At 41.5% G+C, this 25,954-nt stretch overlaps 1 protein-coding gene across 1 annotated transcript in view; it reads right to left on the bottom strand.

Moving 5' to 3' along the window:
• LOC136675087 (astrotactin-2-like) overlaps positions 1-25,954 on the bottom strand; it is a 469,599-nt gene that overhangs the window by 124,487 nt on the left and 319,158 nt on the right. The window contains exon 11 of the mRNA XM_066651501.1: positions 20,491-20,641. Coding sequence (XP_066507598.1) covers positions 20,491-20,641 — 151 coding nt within the window. The remainder of the gene's footprint in view (positions 1-20,490; positions 20,642-25,954) is intronic.

Below are 25,954 nucleotides of genomic sequence, written 5' to 3'. Positions count from 1 at the left end.
CCGGAGGAAACCCACGCGGACACGGGTAGTCGCCAATCCACCTGCAACGTGTGTTTTTGGACTGTGGGAGGATACCGGAGCACCCGGAGGAAACCCACGCGGACACGGGTAGAACACACCAACTCCTCACAGACAGTCACCCGGAGCGGGAATCGAACCCACAACCTCCAGGCCCCTGGAGCTGTGTGACTGCGACACTACCTGCTGCGCCACCGTGCCGCCCACTGATGAATATATCCATATGATTAATACATTTACATTTAATGTAAATCCCTCCAGGGACCTGGAGGTTGTGGGTTCGATTCCCGCTCCGGGTGACTGTCTGTGAGGAGTTTGTTGTGTTCTCCCCGTGTCCGTGTGGGTTTCCTCCTGGTGCTCCAATTTCCTCCCACAGTCCAAAAACACACGTTGGTAGGCTGATTGGTGACTCAAAAGTGATCGTAGATGTGAATGTGTTGCCCTGTGAAGGACTGGCACCCCCTCCAGGGTGTATCCCTGCCTTGCGCCCAATGATTCCAGGTAGGCTCTGGACCCACCGTGACCCTGAATTGGATAAGTGGTTACAGATAATGGATGGACAATTAATGTGGTAATTTTTACTGCATTTAATATTTTACTTTAAAGGAGTAGGTTGACATTGAATAAAGATTTAGACAGCAGTGCAGTCACAATGTAGTCATTTGAACAAAAGCTGTCCTTCATATTGTGTGAACAGTTCATGATTATGGACCAATAGAAATGCTCCAAAATTACTTGGAATTCAATCAGTTTACACTGATATAAACTAAATGTGTCCGCCTGGACACTGATGGATGACTATTGAACTCCTGCCCACGCTCCAAGTGCCTTGGAGCTGCCCCTACACTGAGGTTTTCATGGATTCCTAACTGTTATCACCAATGAATTGACCAGAGGAGGCTAGGTCCCCTCTTATGAGCCTTGGATCCTCCCAAGGTTTCTTCCTCCGCTCAGAGGGAGTTTTTCCTTGTCACTCTCAGCCCTGGCTTTGTTCTCCTGGGGTTTTTAACATTCTTTACATTTTTGCATTCCCTGTTAAAACTTTGTCTGTGAAGCTGATTTGTGATTTGATTTGATTGTTTTGAAGATGCATGCTTTACTTTAGACGGCACAATATACTGTTATTAAAACACTCCTCAATAAAACTTGTTTATCAGCGTGGTGGTCTCTCCCATCACTTCAGGAGCCACATAAGTCATGGAGGTAAATGAAATCTGAAAGTGTCTTGGTGAGTGTTAGCTAAGAGGTGAGTGTTCAAACTCACCAGGGGTAAATTAGCCAAATGAATCAAATTGAAAGTGAACAAAATGGACAGAACAGCAGTGAGGGCCTGACTCTCATCATTATGGGGACTGGTGTCCGGCTTTAAATTAGTGCTAATGTTTATGGATGCGGCATCATTTTGTAGACTCACACATCGTGCGTGGGTTTTATGGCGATTCGTGTGTTTGATAGGGATGGATCCGTGTGGTCTGAAGACTCAGATCGATATCTGCTTCCGTACATGTCACATAGACACAACAAACATTCTCCTAGACATGTTTTGTAGACACACACATGCACACACACACACACACACTCACTCACTATCACTCCTATTGGGATGTAGCCTGTGATTCTGATGAGATTCGAGGAGCGTCGTTTAGTCCGAGTGGAAACGTAAAGTGCCACTATATTAGGCTGTTAGCCCTCGGTATTGATCAAGTGTCCACCGCGGCAGTCGTCACGTCGATAGCAAGATTAACAAAACAAATAAACAATGCCAAAACAATTACGCCCTGCTCCTGAAAGGGCTGAGGCCTACGCCCACCATTTTGAGGAAGGGTGAGCTGAAAGGAAAAATGGACGTGAAAGAAAGGAGGAGGGAGCAGAGCAGGGGATCCTCCAGGGCTCAATCTGCCTCGGTGCTCTCTGACTCATTAGTCACGCTAATCACCTCCAGCTTTTTAATCAGACGGCGTGCAATTAACAGGCAGATTCCGTCCTAATGAATCCCACGTCTCCCAAAATAAAGCGGAGGATCCGGAGGTTTCTGTCTGAGGTTCACAGGGCAAGGTGATAGTCTGCATGGTCAGAATCACTTAATGACTACATGGTCTAGGAAAGCAATCCAAGATTGATAGGTTTATTTAGAAAGAGAAACATGAGGAAATATGGAAAGAAAGAGTGATAACTCATGTGACCTTCCCTTCTGATGGCTTGATATTTTTATCATACCAAACAACTGTTGTTTCTTCAGTTACCGACTGGGCTCAAGACAAATCCATAGTTGTGTGACCAAAAGAATGTTCTTAGGACTCCTACAAAACTCTGAAACTAACCTTAACCTCAACATTAAGCCTAACTTTAAACTCCAGCATATTAGAATCAGCAGTGCTTTATGCTCATGTAGTGGCCTTGGGTCAAGGTGATGGTCAGAAGAGGCCTAGTGGCTGAAGTTGGTACTAAATAGAGCAATGGTGTAGCATTGGATGCTGAGGTGTTGTTCAGCTTTCGTTTGAGGTTCTGAGGGTGAACTGAAGGCCTGAAAGGTTTATGCTCTTGATCAGGGATGATGTATTCCAACATGCTGAGCTATGTAAGATCAATTTAAATATAGCAGCAGGCCTGAACTTGGATGTTTCATTGGATGTTCTTAACAGATACGTTTAGAAATGTGATTTAAAAACCAAATAAGATTGCCTGAATCTGGAAATTATTCACAGGCTTTGTCCCAGTGGGCACTGAAACTGGACACTGGATTTTCACTGGGCTTTCGTTTGAGGTTCCCAGGCCTTAATGATGTTCTGTAAGGGATATGACCTCAGTAATGTAATCCAGACAGAAGAACAAGCAGTATTTAATAGAGCTGAGCAAAATGGCCAGATTTTGGGAGAGTGCTGCCCAGTGTCTGACCGTGAAGAATGATGTGAGATGTCATCCCTGCAAGAAAGACTGTCCTACTGCTAAACCGGAACAAGCCAACTCAAATTATGTTCAAGTAAAAGCAGCAGACATCAAGAATTTTCATGGGGACTGTCAGATACAGCATGAGAGTGAGAGATTCAGAGATGTCAGGATGATTTAATAACCTCTATCCTTGATATCCTACTTTGTATCATTCAGAAGGAGCATACTATCACAACTCATGTAGACCACCTTTAAATGTACTACAACTGAACTGCAAGAGTCCGTTTAAGGCTCCCAAGAAGAGACGAGTGTCGGCCTGTTCAGAACTTGCTTAAAAAAGTGTCAACTAGCACTTTACAGCATTCTTCACAATGGCTCCTCCCACTTCAGACCCTCTACAAATAATGAACTGAATCTCAAGACTGACTTTCATTAATGTTCAGGAGATCGAGAGGTCATACCTGTCATCTCTCTCACTCTCTCCCTGGTGACCCTTTACCAAGGATAATGTGGGAATCTATCAAGAGCTATTGGCATTTGGTGTTCTTCTCAAAGCATGCTGAGCTTTCCATTGACCTTAAACATTAAATGAAATTCTCCGTCCTGTTCCAATGTTCCCTGGACATGATGAGGGTTCGTTTGATCAGAATTGACTTAATGACCTCAAGGCCTGGTTAATGCAATCTCACAAGGAGAGCTTGAGCAAAATGGATGTACCGTGTCGCTGAAATTAAGGAATCTTTGGGATTTGTTGCTGGCCAATGGAGCCACCGTGCCTTGCACCACATTCAAATGAACACAGGACTATTTGAGAATATTTAAAAGACTCCTCACTGAAGTTCTGTGCATTTTGATTGCTGTGGATTTGGTCAAAAAATCTTCACATGAAATATTCATGCCCATTGGTCCATTCATTTCCATTTATCCAAACGTGCAGTGGCTGCAGGGCTTTGAAGGTGGAGTACAATCAGAAGCAGCCAACTCAAAGCGTAGTTTTTCGAATGAGGAATTATGTGAACAGTTGGGATCATTTCTCTCTCTCTCTCTCTCTCTCTCTCTCTCTCTCACTCACTCTATCGCTCTCTCAAGTGTCAAAACAAAATTTCCATTGTTGTCAATTCTTCTTCTTCTGCTCCCCCCTCAGGTTAAACTCTGCTATAAGTGCAGAGGAAGTGTCTCTGTTCCAAAACAAAAATTAATATGCCATGCAATGCAAATTAGTGAGCTGGTGCATCGTGTCCACTACCAAATATTTTGTTGCATTGATCTCCTAGTCATGTGGGCATTTCCCTATCACAAAATAATAAATAAATACATTTAAAAAATTACCCCCTTCTCCATATACAGCAGTTTTTGCAATGATATTTCCCAAAGATCAGCACTAGGTGTAGTTGGGGCTGAAGGTAGGGGGCGTAGAGGCCCTTTACAAACAAAGTATTGGCTGCAGTGGGAGTTTGACCCCAGCTGTCATTAATGTCCAGGTGATGAAGAGGTCATAACTGTTACCATTTTTACTCTCTAGGTGGCAGAAGAGTTCTCCTACACTGTCATAACCCAGGGTGGATTTATACCCCTATAGCCAACTCATGGCATTGAGTTTCAGTGCTTAGACAGTTGCTACAGACTCTATGATAGTATTGATCATGCTTTTCTAAGGTGCTTACAACAGTGGACACCAGTCATTAGAAAAGATCAGAGAACACACAGTGTATATAAGTGTAATAGACCTTCACAGGACTGAATTGCTCTGGATAGTTTTGTTGGTAATTCATTCTAAACTCTTTATTTTTAAGAGCGTATGGTAATATTTGTTTCACCCTGTTTGGCCTTTCACCTGCACTGCTTTCTTCTGCTGTGGTGCTATTCATTACAATTCGGCCGACTGTTTGGCCGACCTGACACTTTCCTTCTGAGGTCTTTAAAACCCAATTACGGACAAAATATGAGAATGAGAAGAAATAAACAACAGCAACACAATCCACCGCGTTTAATGCTTCAAAAAAACAACCTTATTATTTTCCTTCCAGTAGCCTCCTGCTTTTCCCAAAAGACAGAAGATAATATTTGTAATCTGCATCCAACACAGCCCCAACACCGCAGCAGCCACATTCATTAAGCTATTAGAGAGCAGGAAATTGAAACTCCTTTTTTTTTTTTGCTGGGTATCTAACATTGCCCTGGTTGGGAATTTCTTGCATTGTGATTGTAATATGTCTTTTCTCTTGGATCAATGTGCACCAAGGCAGGGGAATGCCGTCTTAAATCAGCGCTCAATATCAACCCGATATCAGCGCTATTACTCCACTATTACTGCTAAAAGAAACCCTATATTAGAAAAGCCAAGCTGCATGCATGATCACTCCTCCTCGACCCATCGATTCTGAGCTGCTAAGCTATAGGAGCAATTAGCAAAAGCATTAGAGCATGAACAGAGGGCATTTCATCAGAAAACCCCCTGAAATACTTCATGTCTGCTGAAATAAGCCTCTGATAATGTCTTTTATTACGTGTAATAAGTCTATTTACTGGGAAATTACAAAAAAAAAACTTAAAATAAACACATTATTATATCCCTCTGACCCTCAGCAAACAAAAATAAATAAATAAATAAAATGTGGCTAAAAAGGGACTAATGCCCTTGGATTAAAATTGCTTTGGAAACAAAATGGTGGCCATTTTGTTGAAGGTGTGCTGTGTCCTAAATGTTTACCACACACTACCACTGTGGAGTATATATTATGTACTATTTTTAATAGTATAATTTTGGCATGCTGGTACACACACACCATATTAACATACTTCACTGTATCTCAATAGAAGGGATGGCTCTTGTGGAGATATCCTTATATGCATGTGAATAAAAAATATAGCACGTTTTAACATTCTGCTTTGAATCAGCAAAGATGTCCTGGTATGAGACTGCTATTCATTCATTAACTTGGACAATAATATTAATGAAAACATGTGAATGCATTCATTTTTTTTTTTTTTTCTAAAAGGAACATGTAATGAAACAATACAGTTTAATGATAATAATAAAATTGTTTTATGTAACTGTGTCTGGTTCCTGCTTGTTTCCCCTGTCATCTATTCACCCTTCCCTCTTATTCCTGTGACGGGTTTTGATTACGTCCCTGGTGTGTCTTGTCTTAGTTGTCTGTGTAATTCCTGTGTAACGTGGTTGTTGGTCATTTGTCATTCTTCTGTTTGTTCTATGTGTTTCAATTTCCAGGTGTTCTCTGTGTGTTATTCTTCTGTCTGCTATTTACGCTCTTGTCCCAGTTCCCAGTCTTTGTATGTGTTCTGTGCTTAGCTTCCTAGTTATTTAGCCTTAGCTCTGTGTTTAGCCTTGTGGTTCTGTGTAGCTTTGTTTTAGTTCCTCTGTTTAGCTCCTCTGTCTGATTTTCACTCTGCATACTAAACTCTCCTGCACTTACATCCATCCTTACTCCTCATCGCTTGATCCCCCACAACATCAGGACATCGCATTAGTATTTTAAATGAGCAAACCCTAACTGAGTTGAAATTTAACTAAATGTTTGCATTTGCATTTTCTCCATGCAACAAGTTTATTCCTTTTTGTTTCCCATTGGGTTGTGGGAAAATAATGTCCATCGTTAATATCTTCAAAAATGGACTGGGGATAGGTTGGCATTGTGGATTGTTTTCATTCTTTCACTGTCTGTAACCCTTATCCAATTCAGGGTCACTGTGGTGCAAGGTAGGGACACACCCTGGAGGGGGCTTGTGGATTGTTTAATATACACAATCATTAACTATATTTATTTTTACTTATTTATTTTATACTTACTTATTATTTATATTTACTATGTTTAATATACACAATTTACTTAACTATACTTATTTATTGGGTTTTATGAGACCACAAAGGTCCCCAACTTATTTGTTGTCCTTCAGTGCACTCTGTGTCTCTCTGTAGATTTGTTATCCTGGGTTTCAGCAGAAGAAGAGGAAAAAAAGAGGGAAAAAGCTATATAAATGGTCCAGTATTATCCATGCTGTCAGGCATCTGTGGGGGTCTTGGAAAGTATCTTGTGTGGATCCGGGAGAACTACTGTATAATGTAACCACTCGCTGTCTACTAGCAAGTTTGAAGCTGTGTGGATTAGCGTGGCCCAAACCTCAGGCGATGTGGTGATGTGCATTCTTTACCAGCCCTCCCCCTCACCCCACGCTGAATTTCATGCTCCATCCCCCACTTAAATACCAGTGCGAATGTGACGAGCAGTAAATTATGGAAAATACATCAGGGATTAGGCTGCATTTGAATATATGATAATGAGTTGCTGAGTCAGACTGAATGAATCCCACTGCTTGGTGGTCCAGAAGAAAAGAGCACACAAAGGGGCAGCGTGGACACCTCTCTTCACTGGACAAGGAGTTAATTCTGATCATCCATCATTTATTCTCTCAGAGCCACACCGTGGGGCAGTTAAGATAGAGAGAGTTTAGATGTAAACAAAATGTTTCAGACTAGTTTGGTATCACTGGAGGGAAGCTTTGTGGTGGGGAATGGAAGCAGATGTCTGAAGTCTTAAATGGCTCCCTTTAATGGGAAAGAGTGAAAGTGGAGGGTGGGTATTTCCTTAAAAGTGGCCAGTGTCTGAAAGAAGGTGGTGTGTTTCATATAAAGTGTTCAGTATGTGGAAACACAAAGTAGGTGCTTCTGATAAAGTGACCAGATAAATTAACACTGGTGTTTTGGACGTAGTGCCCAGGAAAATGCACTACTAGAAATGCACAGTAGATGTTTCCAATAAACTGTTCAGTGAGTGGACATAGAAAGTGGGTGTTTCTGATAAAGTGGTCAGTGAGTGGACACAAAACAATGGGTGTTTCTGATAAAGTGGCCAGTGAGTGGACACAGAAAGTGGGTGTTTCTGATAAAGTGACCAGTGAGTGGACACAGAAAGTGGGTGTTTCTGATAAAGTGACCAGTGAGTGGACACAGAAAGTGGGTGTTTCTGATAAAATGGCCAGTGAGTGGACACAGAAAGTTGGTGTTTCTGATAAAGTGGCCAGTGAGTGGAAACAGAAAGTTGGTGTTTCTGATAAAGTGGCCAGTGAGTGGACACAGGAAGTGGGTGTTTCTGATAAAGTGACCAGTGAGTGGACACAGGAAGTGGGTGGTTCTGATAAAGTGACCAGTGAGTGGACACAGGAAGTGGGTGGTTCTGATAAAGTGACCAGTGAGTGGACACAGGAAGTGGGTGTTTCTGATAAAGTGGCCAGTGAGTGGACACAGAAAGTTGGTGTTTCTGATAAAGTGGCCAGTGAGTGGACACAGAAAGTTGGTGTTTCTGATAAAGTGGCCAGTGAGTGGACACAGAAAGTTGGTGTTTCTGATAAAGTGGCCAGTGAGTGGACACAGGAAGTGGGTGTTTCTGATAAAGTGGCCAGTGAGTGGAAACAGAAAGGTGGTGTTTCTGATAAAGTGGCCAGTGAGTGGACACAGGAAGTGGGTGTTTCTGATAAAGTGACCAGTGAGTGGACACAGGAAGTGGGTGGTTCTGATAAAGTGACCAGTGAGTGGACACAGGAAGTTGGTGTTTCTGATAAAGTGGCCAGTGAGTGGACACAGAAAGTTGGTGTTTCTGATAAAGTGGCCAGTGAGTGGACACAGAAAGTTGGTGTTTCTGATAAAGTGGCCAGTGAGTGGACACATAAAGTTGGTGTTTCTGATAAAGTGGCCAGTGAGTGGACACAGGAAGTGGGTGTTTCTGATAAATTGGCCAGTGAGTGGACACAGAAAGTTGGTGTTTCTGATAAAGTGGCCAGTGAGTGGACACAGGAAGTGGGTGTTTCTGATAAAGTGGCCAGTGAGTGGACACAGGAAGTGGGTGTTTCTGATAAAGTGGCCAGTGAGTGGACACAGAAAGTTGGTGTTTCTGATAAAGTGGCCAGTGAGTGGACACAGGAAGTGGGTGTTTCTGATAAAGTGGCCAGTGAGTGGACACAGAAAGTTGGTGTTTCTGATAAAGTGGCCAGTGAGTGGACACAGAAAGTGGGTGTGGGGTCAGTGTAAATGTATGAATCACTAAAAAATGAGCTGTCAAAGTGAATGTCTTTACAATGCCCCAGATGGAAACAAATGAAGTTTTCAGAACTTTATGGCACTTCGTGGCATGAACACTGTGGCGAAGCGCTTTTACAGGGTCCAGAGGGTCGCATACAGTGCATGCACCTCACTCACACATCTGCGGACTAATTATTCGATTCAGAGCTCATGCAGCAGGGAGGGATTTAGATAACGGAATCCTGCATACGATGGCAAAATTGCTTAGCCCTGCCATCAACTACCAACGTGATCATTCTTTCTCGTCCGGCTTTCAAGCCGTGGATGGTGCTTTATGGATATGAGATCAGAGTCTGAAATCAATGCCACATAAACGCCAAGCAGGAGCGCAAACAGAGCTCCAGAAATATACGACCACTCTGCAGAAAATTGCACACAGAGCTACGACAACACCGCCTGCGCTGTTTGATTGATGCTGTACCACTCTTCCAGTCTCCTTTACACTTGGTGTCGAGCTTTTAATGAGTTCAGAATAAAACAGAGTAAGAGCAGTCCCCAGCACAGGTCACTGTCGGTGAGGAGGGTGGTGTGTTTTCCCTGTGTTTCTGTGGGTTTACAGTTTCCTCCCACAGTCCAAGCAAACTGTCCACATGTGTGGGTGTATAAATGACTGGGTGAACGTGCGAAACTGTCCACAAGTGTGAATGTGTGAGTGACTGGGTGAGTGTGTGAAACTGTCCACAGGTGTGAATGTGTGAGTGATAGGGTGAGTGCGTGAGTGACTGGGTGAGTGTGTGAAATTGTCCACAGGTGTGAGTGTGTGAGTGACAGGGTGAGTGTGTGAGTGACTGGGTGAGTGTGTGAAGCTGTCCACAGTTGGGAGTATATGAATAACAAGATGAGTGTGTGAAACTGTCCACAGATTTGAGTGTATGAATGACTGGGTGAATGTGTGAAACTGTCCACAGTTGTGAGTGTGTGAGTGACTGGGTGAGTGTGGGAAACTGTCCACAGGTGTGAGTGTGTGAATGACATGATGAGTGTGTGAAACTGTCCACAGTTGGGAGTGTATGAATGACAGGATGAGTGTGTGAAAATGTCCACATATATGAGTGTGTGAGTGACTGGGTGAGTCTGTGAAACTGCCCACAGATGTGAGTGTGTGAATGACAGGATGAATGTGTGAAACTGTCCACATGTGTGAGTGTATAAAGGACAGGGTGAGTGTATGAAACTGTACACAGATGTGAATGTGTGAGTGACTGGTTGAGTATGTGAAACTGTCCACAGGTGTGAATGTGTGAGTGACAGGGTAAGTATGTAAGTGACTGGGTGAGTGTATGACACTGTCCACGGGTGTGAGTGAATGGATGAGTGTGTGAAACTGTCCACAGGTGTGAGAATGTGAGTGACTGGGTGAATATGTGAAACTGTCCACAGATTTGAGTGTGTGAGTTACTGAGTGAGTGTGTGAAACTGCCCACAGACGTGAATGTGTGAGTGACAGGGTGAGTGCTTAATGCCCTATCCAGTGTTTGTCCCTGCCTGGTAAGTTATTATTGACCAGGATGAAGTATCTGAAAAGAATGAATGAACAAATGAATGAATGAACAGAAAAATAAAAATAAACAAAAAAATGAACGAATGAATGAATTAATTAATTAATGAACAAATGAATAACCAAACAAATGACTAGATGAATAAACTGAATGAATTAATGCAAATTAAATAATGAATGAAAGAATGAATGAATGTTTAAAAAATTGAAAAAACTAATAGATGGATGTGTGTGCTAGAATTATTACTAAACAAACCTGTACCTCTCATGTGGAGGAGCAACACATGAGCCTACAGTTACTATGTGTAGTGTCAAATGTTCGCTAGAGGCTTTTCAGTTTAGTTTCCCACTCGACTCACTGTACTGTTTGATTAGCCGTTAGCTCATAGTGTTTTTCTCTCACTCCAGTGGCTACATGCACAGAAAGGTCAGTGCGACCTTTGTCAAAGTCAGGACCAACATGTGGGCGACGTCTCAGAACGGTCAGAAACAGGCGAGCGGTCTTCGTCTCGTAACAAGAGCACAGCACCCTCTTACATAAGCCTGACAAGCACAGACTTGCTACAAAGAGCCACAACATAACAATCACATCCATGTTTCTACACTTAATGTCCATTGTATCAGCACTGACCATATCAGAGCACAGTGATGTCCATCTTTTGCTCTGCATACTTTGTTAGACCCCCTTTTACCTAAACCAGTAGCTTATGACTTTGGTGGATCAGCCACAGCAGTGCTACTGGAATATTTAAACACTATGTCCACCCATACTCGCTCTCCTGTCAACTTCTACATTGTTGTTCCACCTTGTAGATGTAAGCACAGAGAGAGTATGTCAACTGTTGCTGCACATTTGTTGTTAGTCATCCTCCAGTCCTTCATCAGTTGACACAGGATGCTAACGACAAGATGTATCCGGGTGGTCGTCAGTTTTGCATAAATTAGCTTCATTTGTCTCGTATAATCCTCACATATTAGCACTATAAGCCGAGCAGTAAGCACCATGTAAAATCCATGCCTATATCCAGCTTGTTTGATGCTAATCGGTGGCCATAAGCTTTCGTTACTTGTTAGCCGCATTAGCCTCGTAAGCCTGTCTCCATTTGTTTTCAGATAGAAATGGTGCAAACTGACTGAGCTACTATATCTCTGTAAAACAGCCCTTCAGATAGCCCAGAGCAAACCGAGACTCCGCCTCAGTGTGTCGTTAAAACACAGGCAGAGTTGGAGAAATCAGAACCGATTGGACGTCTTGTTCAAAAGATGTTAAACACCGAAAGCCTCCAGGGTTTAAAGGAGGCTGAAGGACTGTGGAACTGACAGCCGGAGGGTCCCTACCAGGCCTCGTCCCAATCCCATTGCACAGACACTAATCATGTACGTGCAGGAAGGAGAAGGATGGTAAAAAACTTTCCGGAATACTGATTAGCACCACGTTACATGACTACAAAGCACAGATGCTAACAGGTTCTTCACTGGAGCCTTCAGGCCTGAGCTGGGCCTCGCCAAGAGATAAAATTGAACAAGATGGAGTGCCAAGAAGTAAAGAGCAGGAAAGAAAAAAAAAAAAAAAACTCTCCTTTCTCTTCCTCCTCTCCACAGGAGGAACAAAGCGCAGGGACTGGCTTTGAAGTCTGACCGAATTCCCATTGAAAAAGGAAAAGATGGGAGATTTACATCTGAGCAGTCAGCGGAAATAAAATAAATAATAATAAAGAAAAAATATCAATAAAGGAATGAAAAGAGATGTGGCAGGGTTTTGGCCGATTGTGAAAAGAGGACAGTCTCCCACTGGAAGCGTTAATGGGATCGCCCGCTGGCCAGAAGCTCGGCATGAAGACTGAGCATGGACAGTCTTATTATTCCTGTTATTCATGTATATTTCATTCCAACAATCCCTTGTGGATGAGCTCCACGGACAAAACAAACATCACACTCGCCTCACAAATGATGTTATCAGCATATTTACCATTTCAGCTGAGAGATAAGGAATGAAATGGTTATTTATTGTAACTAAAGCAACACAAAAAATAATATCTGGAATATTGGTAACGTAGCTAATAAAAACTAACAGAAACAAGCTGAATAAACTGGAACTGAGCAGAAGCATATCTGGAGTGTTTTTAGGAACTGAACCGAATGTCAAACACCATTGGGTATGTATCCTTATGTTAAATTAAATTGCTTATTACAATATGAATAAGTACATACATACCAAAGTGTCGGGGCACCTACACATTACCCATAGCTTTGATGATTACACATAGCTTCCTCTGTAAAGGCTTTCTACCCGATTTCGGGATGTGTCTCTTTCGGAATTATTGTCCATTTTTCCAGAAGAGTTGGTCGAGAGGGCTTGGCTAACAATCTCCATTGTAGTTCACCATAAAGGGTGTTTGATCTCATTGAGGTCAGGGCTTTGTGAAGGGGCCCATCAAGTCCTTCCACACAAAACTCACTCGAACATGGCTTTATAAAACTTGCTTTGTGCACAGGGGCACAATCATACTGAAACAAAAAAGGATTTAACCAAACCGTGCCCAAAGAGGCATACAACGGCACAAAATATCTTATTATATAGGAACTATGGGGCCCAGGGCAATCCCTAAATAAACAACACAATGGCATTATCTCCACTTCAAGCACACTCCATCCATTGGCATTGTGCTGGGTGATATAAGACTTGCAAGCAGCTGCTCAGCCTTGGAATCCAAAGCCATGAAGCTCCTGGCACTCAGCTTTTGTGCTGATGTTAATGCCAGAGGAGGTTTGGAAGTCAGCATTTAGAGTCAGCAGAGTGTTGATGACTTTTACACACAGTGCACCTCAGCACTTGGCAACCCCTCTCTGTAACATTATGTGATGTGCAACTTTGTAGCCGAGTTCCTGTGGTTTCATAATGCTTCCACTTTTCAATAATACCACACCCATTTAACTGAGGAATTTCTATAAAGAAAGAGATATGTTTAGCTCTTTTCCCAAAAGGGTATAGTGTGTTGCTGAACTTTTATATGATCATAAACCTTCAAAAATATGCCTCTGTGGTAGGCCTTTCTGATCAAACAGCCAATGAATAATTCAGGTGTAGTATATGTTATTTTCTTCACATTCTATAATTGCCTAAAATGTTTGAACTGTTTGTTATAAAGCAGACATGTTAGTGATTTATTTAGATGTCAGTACGTGAGTGAGTGGGTGGGTGGGTGGGTAGGGAGTTAGATGTAAATAGAAACCTCTTATAGTAACAGTGTCTATAGTGATGAGTTCTAATTGCTATTTTGACTGAAACATATTGTAGATGTATACCCTTGTGTTTGTTATGTAACTCTCTCTCTCTCACACACACACACAGACTTTAGGTAAACAACGGTAAAACTCAGCTGCACAAATGGTATGTACACACTGTCAGAACAAGAAAAGATAATGAAGCATCCAGACAGTTATTCTCAAGAGGCACTGACCCTAGCTTTGGTTTGCAGTTATTTGCAAAGCCTTAAAGGAGTGAATTACTTTCTAAAGATTATGTCTCATATATACTGCAGCACCACTGGTCTCTGGACACTTGCTCATGGCACATTACTTCTGGAATCAAGAGAGTTAATGTGGAGATTGGGAGATTGTTCCAGACAAGTGGAAATTTATATATTTTACCAAAAGACTAAAAGGTTGACATGATATGTTACATATGTATGAATGAAGATTTTAACATCTGGTAACCCTGTGTGAAGAAGCAGTCTTAAATCTTTATAAAACTAAACCCTAACCTAACAAACTTAACCTGAAAATCTAACTTTATAACTTTCAAAAATTTAGAACTTAATTTTCTACTGTTTTCGTAGCTGTTCTTTGGGTACTTTAAAGAGTCTGAGTGTATGCGGTGAAACAGCACCTCCCTTGGTGAACATACAATAAGTAAAAGTTCTGATGAAGCTAAGTGTCCTCCACCGACAACATTTAAGTAAGTATGGTCTTTTATATTACAAGGCGTGATACCAGGTTGCTTTGTTTCCACTCGTTCTCCTTAAAAGATTGTGAATTAGATGTTGGAACATTGCTAGGCATTCAGTCACCCCAGCTCAACCTTAAAGTAAATGCATTAGATGGAGCTGCTTCACTATAGAGGACACAGTGCCACTGCCTTACAGCCCTAAAGGCAACACTGAGCACTGAGAAAATAATAAAACAAAATGGCATCCAAAAAATTTTATTGAAAATTGTAGTAATATAATTTTTATTACTGCAGAAGAACATAGAGGTCATTTTCTCTGTGAAACACAGATTTCTGTAAAGAAAGTAAATAGCTCTTTCATTAACCTGAACCATGGCTCGCTTTGGGTCTTGAGTGACCAACACTATTGCCAAGACATCAGAGGTCAAAGGTCAGCCTCCTTAGAGCGAGTGGGCGGGAAACAAGCATCCACCACAGCGTTCAAAAATGCTGAAACGTAACCTTTGAACAAATTGACTTGTTATTTCGCTCCATCAATAGCATCGGCCGCCTCTTTGTGCTGGAAAGGCCATGTTTGGTATCGATTTACAATTTCGGCCCAAAAATGGTTAGGAATCTTTTAATAGAGCCTACTCCTGCTCTGTGGATGAAAAAGAGCTCTAAGGCAGAATAGCAGTGTTTAATATAGCAGCCAACACTGGGCCTGCACTGAGGCTCGATATACAAGAGTCCAGCTGTGCCCAGAGGTCATGCGTCTTGCACAGCAGTGACTGTAGCCTTATGAAGACTGCTCTTTAAAGGTAAAATCCAGGTATAAATATAACTTCTTACTGCTGGTCATGCTGTCTGCTGACCATTGAGTCCAATGAAATTTGGCATTTTTTGGATGGTGTAAGTCTTCATTATGACGGATTATGTTTGCACTGAGTAATCACCTGGACTAATGGAGCCAGTAAAAGTATAATTCACCAGCTTTTTATAGATAGCTGGATGATTGGATGAATCATTAGCATGAGGTATAATTTGGTTAACTCATGGATGGATGGATGGATGGTTAGCATAATGTATAATCTGCTAGATGGATAGAAAGATGGATGGATGGATGGATAGACAAAAGTTACATTGGATGAATGGATGTATAGAGGTAAAACTGGATGATGATGGATGGATGAGGGATGAATGGATGAAAAATGTTACATTGGATGAATGGATGGATAGTGTTAAAACTGAGTGGATGATGGATGGAAAAATGTTACATTGGATGAATGGATGATAGAGTTAAAACTGGATGGATGATGGGTAGATGGATGGATGGATGAATGGATGAAAAAAAACTTATATTGATGAATGGATAGATGAGATTAAAACTGGATGGATGATGGATAGATCAATAGATTGATGGATGAATAAATGAATGGATGGATAGATGGATAGATGGATGGATGGTTATAATAATGTATAATTTGATGGGTGGATGGATGAATGAATGGATGGATGGATGAATGTATACACAAAAGTTACATTGGACAAATGGATGGATGAATGTTTTTTTCACACTATTGGTTGTTTCTTGCTCTTAATAATGTTGGTCATCATAAGAGATAATTCTTTATCTTTCTGTGGACAGTAAATGTTTTCCTCTTTTCTTAATTCACACTTTTTGTAAGTTCAATGCTCCATTTCATCAATATTATATTCATTCATTCATTGAATCAACGGGCACAAGGTGGGAACACAGCCTGGAGGAGGCTTTTTATGTCTTATATCAGATGTTCCACATCATCGAAACTCAATACACTCGGAGGAGAGCACTAACGGATGACATCTACGCATGGCTAGAGGGGCGAGGGAGGGCTGTCCTCCCCAGTTTGCTCCGCTGACTCGAAACGCTTCTCTGTTCCCTCATTCGGAGACATTTAGAGAAACAGCACTTCAGGTTCTGTTAAAGGATCAAACAAGATAAATGAATCATGTCCACTAATGAGTGAGGCCATCTCAAGAGCACTTCATTCATTCACTTCTATTAAAGACTAAATCAAGAGAATGACTGGATGATTTACAATGATGAGATGAGAAGCCAGAGCAGCACTGAATGAGTGAAGCTAAGTACAAACATTTCCAAGGTGGGAATGGCTTTACACCAGGTAAACACTGCTGGATTTACTGAGGCTGAACCCAGACACATTAAAGCTTAAATAGATGTTGATATGGTTTTAATTTACCACTTTATTTATGTGGGTAACATTTGCCAAGGCCTGATTCTTTTCATCTGAGAGATATATACTGTGCTTTAATTCCAGCCTGAGGAGAAATCAGCATTAATTAGCTTCCATTAACGTCTATTGGCTTTTGATTTCCTGTGAAGCTGTTTATTTATATTGAATTGCTAACGTATCCACTTTCTAACGTTGGTGAAACAAAACAGGGCAAAACAGTTTTTGTAAAGGCCGAATGCCCAGTGTAAACACATCGACAGAATACTATACTCTACATATCCATTCAACCATTAATTCATAGGTTCATACCTAGAATCTTTGGGCATTAGGAAATACCACAGCCTTGACAGAGCACCTGTCAATCACATCCCTACTGAACTAAACTGTGTCTAACGCAACCTGTTAATGCATCTTTTAAAACTGGCTAATGACATGTAATATCTAACATCAAGAAGCTTAGGAAACTTTTGATATCATTAATTCAACAGTTGATTCATTGTCTGAAACCACTTATCCAATTCAGGGTCACGGTGGGTCCAGAACCTACGTGGAATCATTGGGCGCAAGGCCAATACACCCTGGAGGGGGCGCCAGTCCTTCTGTTGATATCATTTCTGATTATTTTTCAAATTTAGTTACAGAGTTGCATGTTATTGGCATGGTTTGTTAATCAATGACTTATTTTCATCCAATTTAAATCAGAAAGTAACACAATTTACCACCAATCATGGTTCTACCTTAAAATTAAAGTTGGGTGTTGATTCACTTCTCGCTGTAAACACAAACATAATGTGGATTAAACATTTACCATCTACACTTTCAACAGGAATTTTCTTTCTATTTAATTTTGTAAAATGCTAAAGAAGTTTAATGTAAAAACTCCACTTGATTTTGTAGGGAATGATTCAATTTAATGCCATTCAATCAGACTGGGAGCTCCAAGCATATCCCTGTGGAACCTTAGCCCTAACACTTAACATAACCCTGTCCCTAAATCTAACAGCAACCCTAATCCCAACTCTAAACTCCAGAACTTTAGAAGCTGCAGGATGGACTCCTGGGTAACAGCAGGCCATTTTTAAGCTCACATAACAAGCTAACAAGCTAAGCTAACATAGGGTTTGTCTGGATTTAGTGAAACAGCGCCACCAGGGGTGGAAACCTACCAATCGTAACACATGAATGTTATAAATATCTGTGCTTGTCGTCTTTTAAATATACACTAAACTATGGAGACATTTCTGGTGTAGTTCAATATACTCTTCACTCCTTTGTCCTTGATGTGAAACAGAATGGTTGTATAATTGCTGAAACCTTGTGCTACAACGGTTTGTTTAACTCACACTGATTATTTATGGCTGTGTTGGAATAAATAATGTAAATGTGCTTGATTGAAAATTATAGGATTTGTACCTTTCCACCACATCATTACACTCATTTGTAGCGTTAATCATACACGAGGCAGTAACCACGTCCCCCAGCAGGCCGCACTGAGGGCGTCATTACCTCCTTAATGCTGTGATGGAGGCAGGTGAGCTGGCGGAGGTTTTATATGTGTTTTTAATGGACTTGTTGTCATTGGCCCTGCTGCAGTTCCTCTGTTTAAAGCGGACTTTTAATTGCAGGTCTATTAGTGTACAAATCGTCCCTGGCAACCTCTGGCCTTGCGCAGCGCTCCGAGTGTTTTCACTTGTCCTTGTTAGAAGCGGTGGGTGGATTATCTTGATGGAAAAAGAGAAATAACAACAGCACAAAAGCGCTTTGTCTTTTTCTGAGCTTGTTACTTGTAAAGAGTGGCATTCAGGTTTATGTTAAGTGTGTGGAGACACTGTTACATACACCTCTCTCTGTGTGTACTCTCCATTTTCTCAGCTCCACTGACCATACATGAGGACATTGTAGTTTAAAATATAGGAGTCTGTCTGTGGCTCTGCATACTTTTTAAGCTCCCAATCACCATGTTTTGCAATGTTAAAGACCTCCACAGGACCACCACAGAGCAGATAGACTATTAAGTGTGTGGTGGTGGTGTGTTAGTGTGTGTTGTGCTGGTGCGAGTGGATCAGACACAGCAGTGCTGTTGGAGTGTTTAAACCCCTCAGTGTCACTGCTGGACTGAGAATAGTCTACCGACTAAAAACACTCAGCCGACAGAGTCCTGTGTCACTGATGAAGGACTAGAGGATGACCGACAGACTATAGTCTGTAACTGTAGAACTACAAAGGGCTCCGGTCAGTGGAGCTGAGAGAACACTATGTAATCCGGCAAAGCATACAGCCGTGTCAATATCACCATGGTTACAGTAGGGTTTCCCATCACTCCCCGTGGTAAGAAAACACGAAATATTCCGTCTCTGTTCTGGTCAAAAACATGGAATATCCATATTCCCATCATAATGTAAAGTATTGCGGATTAATTTGTCTGAGGCGACAGGGGCAAGGTTCTGACACCACTTTGGCTTGCGATTTTCCATCCTTTCCCCCATTCAGACTTCCTGACATGAGGAACTAAGAGGTTTACCCTGGAAAATGCCACGTCTCAACACTTCCACTAATAGAGGCTTAGTAAGAGAGCCCCTGTACACACTTAAAGGGATTATTCATCCATCACTCAAAAGTCTAACAGCACCCCCACCCCCCAAAATAAATAAATAAATAAATAAAAAGTGCAGAGCTGATTGTTTCAACCCACAGCTCAATATTTCCCACCGGACTAACTCCTTTTACATCACTGTCCTCCGCTGACAGGATTATCAATGGCAGTGATGTCTTTGGAAAAGGGTCTGTGCCGAAGAAAAGGCTGTGACATGTTTTTGTATTGACTCGTTGCTTTGAAAATGCCCATCAGAGACAGTGACACTTAGCCGTGTGCTCTTCCACCTTGTGGACTGACCTCACACACGAAACGGCGTAATACCTGAAGTGGTCTTTAGGAGGAAGTGTCCCAGAGAGGCCAAGGAGAGTGGAGCCTTGAAGAATTAATGGATGAGCAGGTGTCCTTAAACCTTTGGCCATGTGGTCTACTCCACTCTCTGCCTGTGGAGGTCTTTGTGTTTATGAATAAAGCCTATATTGGTCTGCACTGAACTCGATAGAAGAATTGTACAGTGAGGGAAGAAGGCTGGGGAGGGGGGTGTGGGGACACTGCTCGTAAAAACAATTAAATTGATGAGCTCTCCGTGGTCCTGACTGATGGATGGGCCAGTCATTAGGGGGCGGGGTTGAGGGTGTAATTTGACTGGCCTCCGCATTCTCAGTCATTGTGAACCAAAGCCAAACACTGATCTGGCAGTTCCTGAACTCGGAGTACAGCCCAGACAGATCTGCTGACCGCATCCAAACAGGAGCCTCACTCCCTCCCACACAACTTCTGCAGTTCAGGGGGCAATAGATCTTTTTCAGAGACAAACCAAAACTTTACATGTTATATAAGTTGTGTAAAGTTTTGGGCACTCCAGATTAAACACCATATAAAACCATGGTGCTTCTTTGAAGAACACAACACTGAACATCATTGTGGATGCCACTGATAGCGTGTGAGGGGAAAATACTGGAACATTACATGAAATATTGTCCAAAGCTTATTAGACAGTTGGAATATGCAGATTAACATTATGCCTTAAAAAATGTGTTTACTGGATTTTCACCAACTTTTCTTTCTTTAAAATAGTTCGTATCATTTAAGTTCCTTTTTTGTAAAATTAAATAAGCAAATAAATACATTAATTAATTAAAATCCAAATACATCTTATATCTGTGTGTTATTTTAATATATAGAGGTCTCTAACATGTTTATGACAAAGAATCATGCTTTTTGACCCACCATGCAGCCCGTAGAGTCCACTCGTCTGTCCGAGACACACTTGAAGTTTTTCCTGCAGCCACCGTTATCTTTGGAGCAATCCCTCACCGGCCCAAAAGAAGCCAGCAAATCATCCACCGACTCAAAGTATGTGGACAACATGGCCTCCTCCCTAAAGACAGAACATAATGAGGAAGTCAGTGAGCAGCACCAATAAGAAGGTGACCAACAGCAGATAAATCGACTATTACAGGTCCACACTCTGTCGGTTTATTCAGAAAGTAAATATTCAAATAAGTATCCATTGTATTTAATCTCAATAGTGAGAGGTTTAGCAGATAATTGAGCTGGGTTACTGCATCAGATGTTGTCAGCTATAACACAGACAAGAAGGGAAGGACTCTATTGCTATTATTGTTCATTTACTGTGCTATTATAATGTAATTAGTAAATAATTACAGTGTAAAAACTGATAGTAGGTATTTCTAGGTTTATAGAGAAGATCTAATCATGGCTGCCATAATAATATACATTTCTGTAAGTCCATTTGTCTTTTTTAGAATACTGTTTAAAATATTATTGGCAAATATATACATTCTATTAAGTGGTCATTGTTATTACATTGAATTAACGTTTTATATCAATAAATTTGGGTTTCTGCTTCATGGTCAAGTCATTAGATTAAGAGTTTAGCATATGCCGTTTTCACCCATTCTCTTCACTTGTGTGTTTGAGTTCCAGGCCAAAAACCATTCATGTGAAATGACATGATTTATTAGTGAAAATGGAATTAAAGTTTCTGAGTGTAAGCCTCAGTCTAGACCTAAACCCTGGGTCTAACAAGCTAAGGTGCAATGCAAGACAGGCTGTAAATAATAAGGCCTTGAAGCTTGCACCTCTGGGGTGATTTACACCTCTGTGTGGTAACAAGGTGCATGTCCAACACACTGCACCAGTAGAGAAAATAATACTAAAAAAATAACATTTTACTTACTTACTTATTTATTTAGTTTCTATTTTATTAATTGTATTTACTTCACACCGACACAACCACATCAATTCGGCTGGAACCTGCACATATCCATCATTCATCAGAAGACAAGTGAGGAAGCAGCTTTTGCATTACTTTTAAAAAGACACCAGTAACACACAACACTTCACGCAGAAACAAAAACATCGTGTCTTCTCTGGTTTCCATTGAAGCTGGGATATTAACCACGACTCCGCTGAATGCTAAAGATGGGTCATTTTTGAGCATGCACTCAAGAATTTAAACTGTGTTCTCATTAATTTAATGAATTTCATTTGTGTGCTGCAAATAACATTGTCTCTGGTTTGCAGTGGAGGACGATCCCAGCTTTCTAATGAATACATGAATGAATGAATGAATGAATGAATGAATGAATGTGCGAACACATGAACATACAAACAAACAAAAAAATGAAGGGTCTACTTTTATAGAGTTTTCTGGACCCCAAAGCAATTTACAGTCTATGGGACATTAGGGAATGATCTCAAAGAACACCAGTGTGCAACCACCTGGATGATGGTGGGCAATCAACAGCGGTACTTTCACTGTACACCTGCTATTAGGCAGAGAGGAGATGAGAAGCAGTGACCGAGCCTGTTTATTTGAATACGGTGTCAGATTTGGCACCGGGTTGTGCCATTTGGATTGTGTAATGCCCCGACTACTTTCCAGGACCTGCCCAGGGGGCTTTTACAATCTCATTTTTCCATCTCTTTTAAAAGATGCTTCCATTTATTCAGCACACTGTCTCTGTCACTGCACTCAGGCATTGGAATTCACACAGACCTGAGGGACAGTGCCCCCTGTTGACCTTGCCAACAATACCTCCAGCAGCCACCATAGATTTCCTAAGAGAAGTTCTCCCAGTCAAATATTAGCCATGATCCAGACCTTATAGGCTCAGTTTATCTGCATGTTCTGGTATTTAGGTCTTAACACTGCTGTCAGTTAATAACTGTATGGCTATAGCTTGTTATAACATTGACCTCACTCTCTGGGAGGGCAGCTTGAGCTGTGCATTAAGTGATCTCCCCCAAAGGTGTTCAGGTTTCAAGTGGTATTGTTTTAGCCACAGTTTATAAGACGTAGCCCACGTCTCTCAGAAGTACCACACTCTTGCCCACCTCACTCTAAAGTTTCCTGAAATGCTCTACTGTGCTGCTTACCCTCATGTAGAGACTAGCCTGCCAGCAAAGATCCCAGCAATTACAGGTGAAAGTGACCCAGAGGGCAGGCTGCTGTAGCGATAAAATGCAGGCTGTGTGAAAGGCTCTGTGGCTCTATGGTGTTACCTACTTATTAAAGGGCATTTTGGGCCTCGCTGACCACACATTAGCGTTTACATCTCGTTAATGAGCTGAAACAGCAGCCACTAGAGTGACGTGGCGCTAATCACAGAGTCAATGCACTTAACTGAAGAGCATCAAAAATAATGGAATGGCCATGTGGTGTGAAAAAGGGCTGGCAGTAAAGTGATTAGGGATGATCCCTGAGGGGCGGAGAACGATGCCGGACAGGGCCCTTCACAGACTGTCCGCCATAAAACCTTGAACGAACTCAAACCTGAAGTGATGACATGACAGGCTTTTATATTTATATATTTATAACCAACTATCCTTAGAAATGATCCCCACTACTTCAAAATCATTGGCTACTACCATGGCTCTAAAGGTCTAAAAACCCAATAATGATGTGATGGTGCTCCATCCAATTATATATCAGTTACAGGGGACCTTTGACTTTAGATAAGTTGCAATAAGAGCAGCCATTCAGAAGACAAGTCATTTACATATGCCAGCCTAATATTATATATATTATAAATGTTTTATATAATACAGGGTCTTTCTATTTGTGGGTTTCCTCCGGGTGCTCTGGTTTCCTCCCACGCTACAAAAACACACGTTGGTAGGTGGATTGGCAACTAAAAAGTGTCTGTAGGTGTGAGTGAAAATGTGAGTGTGTGTTGCCTTGCAAAGGACCGGCGCCCCCTCCAGGGTGTGTTCCCACCTTGCGCCCAGTGTTTCCAAGTAGGCTCTGGTTCCACCGTGACCCTGAACCAGATAAGCGTTTACAGACGATGAATAAACAAATGAATGTATATAAATAAAGGACTAAGATACAGGAAAAAAACAAATATATGTCACAATCAAGGAATTTCCAGAACAAAACCTAGGGAGCAGATCAGAGGGAGTTCTTTGCTTTTTACTCAGTGGGACTGTGTTCTCTGTTTAAAGCCTGTGCCGCAGCACTAGTCAAAACTGTCTGGACGGCCTTCTCTGATTGGCCCTTTAATAATTGATTTCTCTCTTTGCTTTACTGCGCTGTCGAAGAACTAGTGGAGAGAGAGACTCTGTTCCAATGCAATGTGCATACAGGGTGAGTCAGGGTATTTACAGAAAGACTGCTCCACATTACACATACACATATGCGCCCACACACACACACACACACACACTCAGCTACAGGTGGCTGCTAAGTGCCAGAATGAACAAGTCATTAAAGGTGCAATGGCACATGAACATGCTGCACTTAATAATGTGCTAATTTGCTGTACACGGCCTGGGCCTCTTTCACCACATCTCCGGCTTGTTTATAGCCACTGAAGGAGTTAATACGTGTTATTAAAGGGGTAGTTCAGGTTTTACAATCTGATTGGCTGAGTTACATTCGAAGACTTATATAAATCAAATATGTCATATACAACGATGACATCATAGTGTCATCCAAAACATGTAATAATGACCTAACATAAACCAAGCACGGTTTAGACCCGATGTTAATCAGTGTGGAACTGTGTTGTAAAACTGTGGCAAATAAATAATTAATACAAATTAAAAAAAATAACATTTCATTTCATTGAAATGTCAAGCTGTATGTACTGTAACTTTTAAACTCAGAAGGAAGCTTTAGCCCCACCCATTCTACACCACCAGTTCTCATTGATGTGATACGGGGTGGTGGGGGGAGGGTCTGTGTGCTGTGTGTTTTATTATTTTATATGTAATATTGTAATAACTGAAAAGCACATTGTCAGCTCCCTTTTAAACCATGCAAAATAACAAGTCGACTTATTCATCACACTTAAAGTTTGCATTTGTTGAGTAATGGAGTCTAACACACTCTTGCTTGTAGGAAAATCACCAAGCCAATTTTTATCAGTGCCTTCACTTATCGTTTCTCTAATAACTCAGGGACGATAACATTTAGGTTGGTAAACTGATTGCGAATGGACAGGGGACAGGTGAAATCTCATTTCCAGCTTAATTCCCGGGGAATACAGCTGATTGAATCAAGGCATCTCCACCAAATGAGAGCCATTTTTCTTATGATTCATCTCAGGAAGATATTGCTTTGCTGTTTCATAATCTAAGCCACTGTAGAGTGTTTTAATCACTTCACGGGGACCTCTCTGGTTTCTCATCACTGCTTTAGAGAACTTCTGTATGACAGCCGATAGGTACGGCAAAATAAAATTAGTACAAACTCTCTCCATCTCTAAATCACTTGCACTGTCTTTGCAAAAATGGTTGACTGGTAGTTTATATAAAACAATATGCAGTTGGTGTTCTCCTCCAAGTATATTGTAGCAAACAGTAATGTTAGGAGTGTTGCCCAAGGTTTCCTGAAACACTGTGCTTGCCTCAGCTGTCTACAGACTCCATCCTGTCACATGGAGACAGGAAGCATTAGCCATTGCACTGCATGAGTCGGTATTGTATGTTATTGTCTGTGATAAATTTGGGTTTTAAAAAACAAAATAAACAATTATACGTATTTCAATCATAATAATACTCTCACAGTAACAAGCGGAGAGTGGGAATGAAACAAGCCACCTTCCTGTCTTTGTTCTGTGCCTCAGGAGAGACGTGAGTGGGGTGTGGGAGGGAGATGGATGGCTCTGAGGCTGCTGGGAGTGTGTCTCTGCACAGTGTCTTTCTAATTAATGTGGGGACTGAATTATTGATGGGGGCCTGTGGGGGGCGCCCTTGCCCCAGCCTCTGCCCTTACCCCTCCCTACACACTCATGCACTCCTCTCTGACTCACTCAGGAGAGGGACGACTGCAACAGACATGGGGTCAGTGGTCAGCCGGGCCAGATGAATGCCCAGATCTCCTGAAGGCGGCTACAAACCTGAAGGGAAACAGCTGCAGTTTAAAGAGTTGAAACTCTGACTGGGAAATGGGACTATGTGTAACTTCAAATAAAGTAAACCTTTATGATGCTCCATTCCACAATGTTTCTATTTAATGGACTTACAATAACGTTAGCCAAATCGACAATAGTCTAATAATAATAAATGCCTTATTCCATGGTACTCTGATTATTCTGTTTCCATTCGATTCCATTATGTGATATTACATTTACCCAATGCATTGACATTCAATTTATTCAAATCTACAGTGTTTAATTTACTGAAATCTATTTCCATTTCATTTCTATTACATTTACTACAT

This window comes from Hoplias malabaricus, chromosome 2 (genome assembly GCF_029633855.1).
Source record: "Hoplias malabaricus isolate fHopMal1 chromosome 2, fHopMal1.hap1, whole genome shotgun sequence".
In the NCBI taxonomy this organism is placed as follows: domain Eukaryota; kingdom Metazoa; phylum Chordata; class Actinopteri; order Characiformes; family Erythrinidae; genus Hoplias; species Hoplias malabaricus.
This window is presented reverse-complemented; position numbering and strand designations above follow the sequence as displayed.